This window comes from Apaloderma vittatum, unplaced genomic scaffold (genome assembly GCF_000703405.1).
Source record: "Apaloderma vittatum isolate BGI_N311 unplaced genomic scaffold, ASM70340v1 Scaffold22686, whole genome shotgun sequence".
NCBI lineage: Eukaryota > Metazoa > Chordata > Aves > Trogoniformes > Trogonidae > Apaloderma > Apaloderma vittatum.
Genome location: NW_009722566.1, coordinates 1 through 11155, shown reverse-complemented (window position 1 = coordinate 11155; position 11155 = coordinate 1). Strand labels below are relative to the sequence as shown.

General features: G+C 41.4%; 1 protein-coding gene across 1 annotated transcript; it reads right to left on the bottom strand.

The window, feature by feature from the left end:
* Positions 1 to 529: 529 nt before the first annotated feature.
* Positions 530 to 10836, bottom strand: RIMKLB (ribosomal modification protein rimK-like family member B). The gene is made up of 5 exons (XM_009871819.1): positions 10815 to 10836; positions 7981 to 8211; positions 5990 to 6076; positions 2937 to 3140; positions 530 to 1101 (listed from the first exon to the last, which is right to left on the bottom strand). Exons 1-5 carry the CDS (start codon positions 10834 to 10836, stop codon positions 638 to 640), a joined length of 1008 nt encoding a protein of 335 aa, XP_009870121.1. The 3' UTR covers positions 530 to 637.
* Positions 10837 to 11155: the final 319 nt, after the last annotated feature.

The window sequence follows — 11155 nt, the reverse complement described above, 5'->3', positions numbered from 1 at the left end:
ATGGCACAAATTACAGATTTGTACAGAAAGCTCACGTTAAGTCAGTTGACACTTCTCTCAGCCTCATCATTTGAAAGGCCATATCCTGCAAGGTCAGTAACCGATGACCTTAAATGGATTCTGAACTTACAGCTCCCATCTACAAGAGTAGGAACAGTAAGTGTCCAGGAACTTTGAAATAAGCGGTATTTAACATCTTCAACTTATGCTGAGAATGTGAGGCACTCAGCAATTTACAGGATCAAGCCTTAGAGAGGTAGAAGAGACTTAACTGGTGAAGTAATTCACAAAAGTTTCTACAGAGCTACCAGACAGCTTTCTGAAAATACCAAAGTGTGAGTCATGCTTCAATGCTTGCCCGTGAACACCCATGAACTGCAATACATCTGGGGACAAAAGCAGCATCCAAATAAAATTCCCACTTAAGATTGTGAACTGAGCATCTTCATTAGAAAACTGATGCTGAAGAACGAACACAATTTTGCATTCTGCAAAAAAAGTAGGGGCAGTAATCACAGCACACCCGCCCCGCCTTTCCTCGTTCCTCTGAGCCTCTCTGATAAACAGCATTGCAAGTTGGTTAAAAAATAAAACTTTACAAGAGAGAGTTCTGTTGGTCACCTATTTACACGTGGCATCACTCCACAAGAAGTTTGATCTCATTGGCTATTAGCTGGTTCATATTGAATAGAGCCCCCGGGAGCTTGGTGAGCAACTCTCTCTCCGTGGTCTCAGGGTCGCTGTCGACAGAGCTGGAGCTAGCACTCATATTGTCGACAGCGGCACTAGCTGGAGGGCCCAGCTCTGGCTCGCTAGTCTCGCTTGCCGTGGACACCACGGAGAGCAAGGACATGCGCCGCGTCAAGCGACCGGGGGTAAGGAGAGAAGCGGCATAGTCCGCTATGATACCAGCTACATCTAGATTACAAGCCTTGTCAAAGGCAATGAAACCTACATTTGCATTGGCCTCGCAGACGTAGAAAGAGCCGTCGTCCTTCATCAGCAGATCAATGCCACACACGTCCATCCCCAGGATGTTGGACACTTGGACCGCCAACTGCTTGCCTTGTTCACTCAATGAGCACATCATCCCTACGCCACCTGGAAGAAGTGAAAAAAATCGTGCTGTCTATAGTCTGGCCAAAGGCGACCACGATCCTTCTCAACGGGCTGGTGCTTTTCAGTTGGGAAGCTCCAAAGCAAGCTTGCAAGCATATTGCTGATGACTCAAAAAGCTCCTTTCCATAGTGACTACTAATGAACTTGAAGCTACAGCAGGATTTCAAAAAATTACAACCTGCCAAAGACAGGTCAAGCTTACAACTTGTTTAAAAAACAGTTAAGTGCTGACCTTTTAGTCAAGAAAAGTATCGTACATTTCTATGATCCTGAAGACTAATAAACCACTCCTGATCCTTCTAAGGCAAAGGTTTACCACAAGGAAACTTTCAGCAAAATTAAACCAAGTGTTCCTGACTACATCTCTAAAAGATGTAGTTGAGGGGGACATTATCATCTGTTCATGTCTCTCTCTCAGCTTACTATCATAGGTTACTGTCTCTAAAGTGAGAATTAGAGAACACTTGTGTCTGAACCTCAGCTAGTCCAGTTAGGAGTCCATCAGCTAAATATTAACCAACACAGACATCAGTCATCACAACACTTACCTTTAACAAACAGCAAACAATAACAAACAAAAAAAACATTCAGCAGAAAAATCTTTCAAGCTGTACTTCCTCAGCATCAAGTAGTAACTCTCAGGCATTTTGCCTAATCAAAACTGTACTATGCATTAACACATTTTATCCCATCCCTGCTCAGACTCAGTACAGTTTCAGACAGGCAACCTCAACCCTCCTTTTTTCCTTATACCCTCAAAACGCCCTCCCCTTCCCCCATCCTACACCCAAAACTATGGAGAAGCTCAGTTCTGAGTACGCTACAGTCAAAGCAGTAAACTTTTCCTCCCAGACACGGACTTTGTGTAGAAAGGCTGCAATGGGGAGTCTGATAGACTTCAGGCAGCACAGAAGCTGCACATAGCATTCCAACTGTTTAGTGCCTTCAGCAGTTTCCTCCCTTAACACTCTCTTCAAGCCACTTTTATGGTATCCCTACCATAACAGGGATATGCATCTGTTGAAACAGGTTCAGAGGAGGGCCACAAAGATGATCAAGGAGCTGGAGCACCTCTGCTGCGAGGACAGGCCGAGAGAGCTGGGATTGTTCAGCCTGGAGAAGACTCCAGAGGGACTTTTTAACTGCCTTCCAATACCTCAAAGGAACCTACAGGAGGGCTGGAGAGGGACTTTTTACAAGAGGGTCCAGTAGTAGAACAAGGGGAAGTGGATTTAAACCGAAGGAGAACAGGTTTAGATTGGATCTTCGGGAGAAATTCTTCAGTCTGAGGGTGACAAGACTCTGGAACAGATTGCTCAGAGAGGTTGTGGATATCCCCTCCCTGTAGACGTTCAAGGCCAGGTTGGATGAGGCCTTGAGCAATCTAGTCTAGTTAAAGGCATTTGGATTAGAAGATCTCTTAAGGTCCCTTCCAACGTAAGCCATTTGGTGATTCTCCTGCCAACTGGCTGCCTCCTTCATCTCCCTCAGTTTCTTCTCATCTTCCTTCATTTTCTCTTAACGGGATTAAGTGAACAATAGCACGGCATTACCATGATGCTGCCACTACCACATCAGTTCCTCTGTTTCTGTTCCTACTACATTCCCTTCCCCCTGTCCTATCCAGCTAATACTTTGGGCAGAGATTGTCTCTCCTGTGTTTGCTCAAGGCTCATCTCATTCTCACTCTCTTTTTTCCTCTGTAAACCCCCAACACACAACTATGCAAAATAAAACTTGCTTTATTTCAGCTGGTTTTGCGATTTTTCAACCGATCGAAAAATTCTGACCAAAACTATGAGTAATGCTTTTCCTACCAAGCGAGCAGTTACTCTGCATCCTCCCATCCGTTGAGCAGCGGAGCATGGTGCCCACCACACGGCCTCCTACTACGATGACACGTACATCCTTGCCATGGGACTCTTTAACGTATTTTTGAAATAAGTAAGGGGCATCGTGACGGATCAAATGGCTTAGGTCTGCCAAATGGTGCTTGTCTCGTGCCAGGAACACAGCTTTACCTGTATGAAGAAAAGAACATTGAAAGACTGGAAGAAGCTACCCATGAGCTGCATCGGTGGCTCAGTGCATTAAAGTAAAACTTCTGACCAGTACACTGTGCATTCTCACAGCCCCATTTGTAGCTTATACCCATTTACAAATTCTTCTGTGGACAAGTGTTCTACTGCTTCAGTGCTTTGAAGTGTTCAGATACTGACAGAGCTGAGGAACTCTATGAGTAGTAAAAGGAAAAAAGGATAGAAGTAGAAAAGAAAGCAGCTTTGGATAAAGGAGGTGGTCTTGTAATTTCAATTCCTTTTGGTACAAGTCCTTAATGAGAGAAAAAAAGGAAGAAATTAAAGAGCAGCAGACAATTAATTAATTAACACAGTTTTGTTCATCCAAGAGGACTGGACCCACAGCCTACACACAGGAACCAAGACATGAAACTGTTAAACGCCAGGCAGCTAAGAACTCTGAAATCACTCATGTGCCACTCCTCCTTCTCCTGTATGACCTCCTAACTCCAGAGTGAGTCTTTACAGTGGAACAACTATATCAAAGGAAAACGCTAGGCTCCATAGTATCAAACATATTTAGCAGAAGATTCTACAAGACACAAAATGAATGGAATGTACTACAATTTATAAACAAAATCCATCTTTAGAAATCACTAGCTTTTCTTCATGTGAACATCTTAAGGACCTGGGTTTAACCTAGAACACACAATTTCATTCCCCTTCATTTCTGAAGCACACCAAAGACTTCTTTATTCTTTTCCAATTTTACTAATACTGATAAAAGTCACTCCTGAAACAGACTCTGTCACTTTCCATCTCATTTCTAGTCCATCCTCAGCTACATTTCCCAGCTCCTCTTCCCCTTTAAGGACTTTTTTTCTGTGCCATATCAGATTTATGTTTTGCAATAAAGCTGCACAATTGGCGTGCTGGGGTTTTTTTGTGGCAGAACTGTCACTCCATTATGCTACAATATTAACAGGGTACAAAAATCAATTGATAAACTGCCTATCTTAACTAAGCAAACAGAAATGCAACAGTAGCAGAATTAGGAGAAATTATATGTTGCAAAGAATTCCACCAAGTGCTCCAAAGCAGCCTTTGCTTTATCAGGATGTAAGGTAAGTAGAACACTGCTTGAATATAGAATTTATCAACACAGAGTTTCAGAAGTAGGCTCAAAAGTCATGACAAGAAAGCAAAAACCTCCATGTGCTTTCCCACACTCCCAATTTTAGCTCTCCTAACTTAATGATCTTACTGTATTTCTAAAATGGGCTAGGAAGAATAATGCCTGGCAGGGTGACTACTTAGTTCTTGGCAAATAAGCCGCATCATAACATCTTGGCAAAACTAAGACTGGCACCTTTGCAGCAGCTACAAACTATGCAGAAAATGGGTCCAGAAGAGTATGACTTATTGATCAGTCAATTCCTATGGCCATGTTTCCCTCTTTGTTTTTTTAATGCAATTTGCAAATGGTTGCTTTTCAATTAATTCAAAGACGTTTCCCCAAGTCTCTTAATATGAAAGGATATGTGCCATGCATAAAATTTCCATTAAAATGTTTGGAATTTTAAGTGCTCTAAAGCAAAAATTGTAAACAGAGATTTACATGAATACTGGCTAAAAAAGAGAGAAAAAATTTAATAGCTGCAAACTCTGTAATTATTTAGTATCTCTGAACAAGAGACACTGTCAAGTCAAATCCACTGTCTCGGATATTCCACAGTTCTCAAATTCAGCTTGTGTGGCAATGTCAAACTCCAACTTTGCTTCTTAGCTCCACAAGCACATTAAAACCATATAAATGGGTATTACTGCCAAGAGAAGGCAGTCTGATCTATCTCTGTCCCAGCCTTTTGCTCTCACTCTTCCATTATATCGACACAAGCATTTGTGCGAGTAAATGTTAATTCATGTAAAGAATTGATCCAAACAAAAATAACTCAACTAGATTCATTCAACATCAGTTCCTGAATCCTGAATTCCACTACACAGCTACAGAAATATTCATGGCAGGAGAGATGCACCAGAGCAACAAGCTGATGGACAACAAGAAAGACAGACGTGGTGTCTTTTTGCATACTTGTAAAGGTAACTGCTGGTTTATGTGCCTAATATTTAGGTTGCAGTCTCTTTTTACTTCTAGTATTTATTAAATTGGTTTTAAAGTAAATTAAAAGCAGTCCAACCTCCTGTGCAAATAACATCTGACATATATTTTAAACCTGGTTTCCTTTGGTGGATTACTACCGAATATGAAACAAAAACAATGTATAGTTTCATATTCAACATTTAGAAAGACTAAGAACAATTTAATCTGAACCAGCTTTATTATCACCAGTACTGTCAGAGATATTTTTCTGAGAAACTGATCCAATCCGACAAATAATACATGAGATAATACATGAGATTTTATTTAAATCATAATCCTAATTACAGACAAAGTCAAACAGGAAAAAAGTCAAATTAAGACTGAATGAACTAAGATTCCATTTCTTATGCCTATTTATAAACATCCCTAAAACCCACACAGGCTTCTCTCTACTTCCCGAAGGCCAGATGTTCCATTATTCCAGTACAAAGATTTCATCACAGAAGTCATCAAGGCACCATGTTTTGGAACTGCTATCCCCTGTGCTATTGCCAGACCAGATTCTACCAAAACTGCTTCCCAGTATTGCACCCTACTCAATATTAAGAAGTTCAAAGGGGGGAGTATTTAGATGTACCACAAGGAAGTCCAATACCTAACAGAAGGCCTTAACTATCATCCCTTGACGAGACAGAATCTTAAGAACGCTGCTCAGAATACTCCTTGCCCTTATCCCTGACCTCACACCCACCTCGGTGACCCCGCGTGTTCTTCACCACCATAGGGAACTCCAGCACTTCCGCCTCATCAATCATTTTGGCAAAATTCTCATGACCACCTGGCAAAAAGAAAACCAACAACATTATGTGCCACCAGTCTGGCACGGCCCGGTTTGGGATGCAGTTGCCACACATTACTCCCACCCTTATAGTTTAGAGAATGAAGAAAAAACTATCAGTTAAGAGGAATTTGGTCATGGAGCACGATCAGACTTTGAAGGTGTTTGTGATCTGTGGGGTAGTAACTCCTACTTCCTTTGAAATGGAAGACACACATTGACAGAAGCCTCTTGATCACAACACCAGAAGGCTCAATCCAGTCTTCCAAATCAGAATGCCCCGATTCTACTACCTTGTTCCAATTCATCCCTTTTTCTCACCAGCTCCCATCTTTTCAAATGTCTAGCAGGAAAATAACACAGACATAACATCAGTAGCAGTTCCATCCGAACTACTAACCCAGAAAGCAAAATGAAGTACAAAGAACGAGGCATAATACAAAGAGCAACAACAATCCAGTCTTGTCACTCCACCTCCGCTCTTTTCAAGGCTTAAGTCTCCTGCATCTCATTCTCCCTATTTCCTGAAGTAGTACTTGAACCATTTAGTCTCCATTACTTCTGTAAGGACCTTTAGGAGTAGCTTTTAATGACTATTTATATTATTACAGTTGATACTCCAAGGTTATTCAAGTTCAGCTCAATTCACAGAAGGCTGACCAGAGTACAAGAAGTACAGAAGAGAAAGTCAGTAGACAAAAGGATGAGACTCCTACAGCAGCATGTGCAGTAAAGCGCAAAGTCAAGCCAAGACCCTGGTCACGAAGCCAGAAGCAGCCATCACTAACCCTGCCATGGATTTTAACGCCTGTCATAGAATAACATGTCATTCAGCACATCCTGTTTTTCTTGGCAAAGCCAGGTCTCACAGATAACTTGTTCAAAAAATCAAATAAAAAAGGTCATGCTTCTCTCAAGTTCCAGAGGCAGATATTAAAAGTGGGAGTTATAAACAGAGATGTTCTGCAATTATCCCATAATTTGTGGTCTCCCTTTCAGCCCAGAAAAATTTAAAATTCCTCTCTCAGAGAGCGAGAGCAATCACATCTATAAAGAAAGTGTATGTTTCTTCTCAAATGTGTTTTCACAATAATTGAGTAATCAATGGAGACGGTTGTTCATAGTAATTGATGGAAACCCATGTTTTTATCAAGTTTGTTTGTGTTTTTAAGCTCCCATTACAAAAGCCTACCGGTACAACCCCATCAAGGGGAAGAAAGTACTAGTATTTCCCAAAAAGCAAAGGAAGGCGGAGAGGTATCTTCAGTTCTTTAACACATTATAATTAAAAGCAGAAATAGCATCAGGGTGGCTCAGACAAATTGTTCCTCTAACTGAACACTCTGTCATGAACCACAAACTCCAGAGGTAGGCACAAGAAATATTAATAATTAACTGTTCCAGTGGGCAACAAACCTCAAGCAATTGTTACAAGTTGAACACAAGGGTCTGCACTCTTTTTGTCCTTGCACTCTTTTTGTCCTTGCACTCCTTTTGTCCTTTCAAAATAACTAATATATTTACAAATATTTTTATTCATACAGAAATTTAATCTTCTTTCAGGTTTTACCAAAGTCTAGATCTTTATAATATCCTACAACATATAGTTCTCATCTGCTGTTTTGGGCAAGTGGTAAAGAGTTCAAAGCGGTTTAGTAGTAACAACTACAGTTAGGGGCTTGAGAGTCTGAGGTACAGTTAATGTATTTCAGCATCACAGCTCATCAACAAAGTCAAAAACAGAATCAGAGTCTTTTGACTTTAATTTCCTTTTCTAGTTACTGAAGAACTAGTCTCCTGCTACTTAACTGCATGGATTTCCAAAACCTGACTTTTATCTTTGCCCTGCAAAAACATAAATTATGGTCAGCAACTACACTATTCTTCTGATCCAAAAGCCTTACCATATGAAAAAGTATCTGGAAGAGGCACGCCATGACCAGCAAGTTCTTGAAATGTCCAGAACTTGTTGACACAGTTGAGGATGGCTTGGGGACGATTCATCAATCGACAGCCCATCTTCTCTAGGTGGCGAAGGACTGTGATATCACTGTCACTTTGGACCCAAGGTGTCGGTACACGCACAACCACCACTTGTGGGTAAGCAGTGATGAGCTCCCCATTCACCCGGAGACCTAACAAAGGAAGAGAAAAAAAACATTCCAATCAACTACAGTGTCTTCAGGAAAAGGTGAACAGGCAAATAAATACAGCACTTTATGTGATCACAACAGAAATATCAGACTTCAACAGTGAGTATTAAAACAGCACAACTCTTCCTAAAATGCATCATGTCAATCGTGCTGTTTCGTATTTGTCACTCTTCTACCACTTAAAACTAGGACAAAGAACAGACTGTCCTAGGGCAAACAGTTTTGGGCTCCTTCTCAGAGTGAAGGCTTTTATAGGTTGACACATCATCCTTTCTACAGGTGGTAGCTGCACAATACATTCACATCAGCAGTATAAATAGCTCAGGAGGTCCCTGCCTCCCCCTACAGGTTCTTACCTGCACGATACAACTCACACCTTTCCCAGTCCGAGCTGTATTGATCTTTGTTTGTGGTGTCATGTTACACACTATATTGCCAAAGAAATAGAGATTAGGTACCGCCCTTAGAAAAAAACCCATCAGTATTTTTAAACACAGACATTTTCAACAATTTGGCTTATATTAACCAAGCGCTCAGAAATAACTTTATGAGCTAACAGGGTGGCACCCCATGACACTAAAGCAGGAGCTACAAGGAAAGTCAGTGTTGCCCCCAAGACCAATGTATTACCAAATCACGATCCATACTTTTACAGGCTATGTCTCTAAAACACTGAAAGACAGGCTACAGGAATGCAATTACTACAGGATTGGACAGGAAGGCATTAAGTTTAACAAAGAGAATCTGGCATCTGAGGATGGGAAAAAACAATGGAATTTGGTATTTCCTTTATTTGTCTTATGTTACAAGTAAAATTTTGACTTCAGTGTAAAATACACAGCTCACACTGCTGTCCCCATCTTAAGGGTTAAAAAAGAGAAAGAAAGTGAACTGAGAAAGTGCACTGCATCTTCATCTCTGTGCCTACAAAAGGCAAGCTGTAACTATCCAGACCCAGCCCAAATTAATTACCTGATTAGCTCTATTCCAAAGGTGTTACTTTTCAAATACAGACTTGCAATACTGAACCTGGAGGCATGTATTGCCAGGCAATATATTTCATTTCAAGGTGCATCTGAATGCACTGGAGCGGGGAGAAGGTGTGTCTCTCTTTCTGAACTTCCTATTTTCTTCTCCCAACCAGGATGTATTTTAGAGTTTGCCTTAAATATAATTAAACAAGCACCTAACTCCCAAAAAGGAAGCAGACACATGCTGCCTAGTCCTCAGGAGAACACCCAAGCACCCTGTGGAAAGGCCCAAATGGAACCACATCCAATACAAATCCCTTTTTTCCAATCCCATTGCCATAACTGTGCAGAGATGAGAAAACACAAGCAGGCGGGTGCTCTGGCTGCTCACCTCATTAGCACCAAGCACTGCCGCATTGCAGCTGACATGACTTGCGTGTTTAAGCAAGCAGGCTTCAGACACACACACACCCCCCCCACTTCAGAGAGGCATCTCAAGCAAGATTAAAAACAAGACATTGCTAAAACCCTAAGCAGAATGGGAAGGTCAGAAAATTGACTACCACCTCCTTTAGCCAGAAAAGGAGTACAGATTCAGCAAGTAAAAGATTTTTAACTTGTTAGTCAGATTCCACCTTACACATGTGTTTTTTCATTTAGGTACATGCCCAGTTAGAGCCATTTTTTTGCCATAGAAATTGCACGCATGTCCTGATCTACGTGCAAGCTGCGTAACAATCATTTTCAAAGGGCTGTGTTTTCTACAGAGCGCCACAACCAGCGTTGTATCTTTGCTGTGAACCAAAACTACATAGTTTTTTAATTCATAATCTCTCAGAGTCTATTTTGTTGTTTTGATTTAAAGTCATACCACATGCTGAAGTTTTGCACCATGGAGTCTTGAAAAATAGCAGGTGGAGAAGATGTATATGTCTCTCCTGGAATTCTCCTGAATACCTGCATTTGACTTGACTAACAGACTGATGTAAATTCAGCCAGGCCACCATCCCCCCTCCAGACTAACTCAGGAAGTACAATGATGTTACCAACAGAACAATCTGAGCTTTTGTTCTACACTCAAACATTCTGTCTCCTCTGGACACTCTTCTCCCCAGAATTAAAAAAAAAAAACCCAACAAAAACTCTCCCCTCACAGAAGACAGTTTACAAAGAGAAGAGCTATTCAATGAAATGTATAATTCAAATCACTACTACTGACATGCACCATGAAAATCAGCTGCAGTCTCCCAGCAACACAGTGCTGCAAACAGAAGCAGCTTTATTACAGTAAAAAGGAGAGCCAGATTCTGCCATTTTGGAACAAGCTTGTATTCAGCATTCCATCTGAGACCCAGCAGCTAAGAATCAGGTTAATGGTCATTATTACCATGTGGGTTGATAAAATAATATTTACTCACTATGATGCACCAAAAGCAGCAACACAGAATACACTAATGCATACAATTAGCTTCTTTTCCTAAGAACCAATTCATGGATGAAGGGAGGGGGGAAAAAAATGTTACAGAGATGTCACTTCAAGAGTGGTTAAGAGGTAATCAAACTTTTTTCTTTTTTTTAAATAGAGATGAACTCTTTCCTTTGCAGTTACAGTACCTGTAACTGTCCCGCACGACATCCTGGTCTTCAGGCTGATAAAACATGGATGTGATGGATGGACAATTAGGTGGATAAAGAATAGGCTTGATGGCCACATCCGAACAGTGGCTGTCAATGGGTCCCAGGTGGAAGCCAGCGACAAGTGGAGTTCCTCAAGGATCAGTACTGGGACCAGTCTTGTTTAACATATTCATCACCAACATGGACAGTGGCATCAAGTGCACCCTCAGCAAGTTTGCTGATGACACCAAGCTGTGTGGGGTGGCCGATACGCTGGAGGGTAGGGATGCCATCCAGAGGGATCCTGACAGGCTGGAGAGGTGGGCCCAGGCCATCTT

Bases quoted from the DNA above. Each gene is read 5' to 3' on its own strand.
- RIMKLB (XM_009871819.1), bottom strand. From the start codon at position 10,836: ATGTCGTGCGGGACAGTTACAG. The intron at 6,077-7,980 runs GTAAGGCTTTTG...TCTTTTTGCCAG, and splicing joins TCCAGATACTTTTTCATATG to GTGGTCATGAGAATTTTGCC. The intron at 1,102-2,936 runs GTAGGAAAAGCA...CACTTCTTCCAG, and splicing joins GCAGAGTAACTGCTCGCTTG to GTGGCGTAGGGATGATGTGC.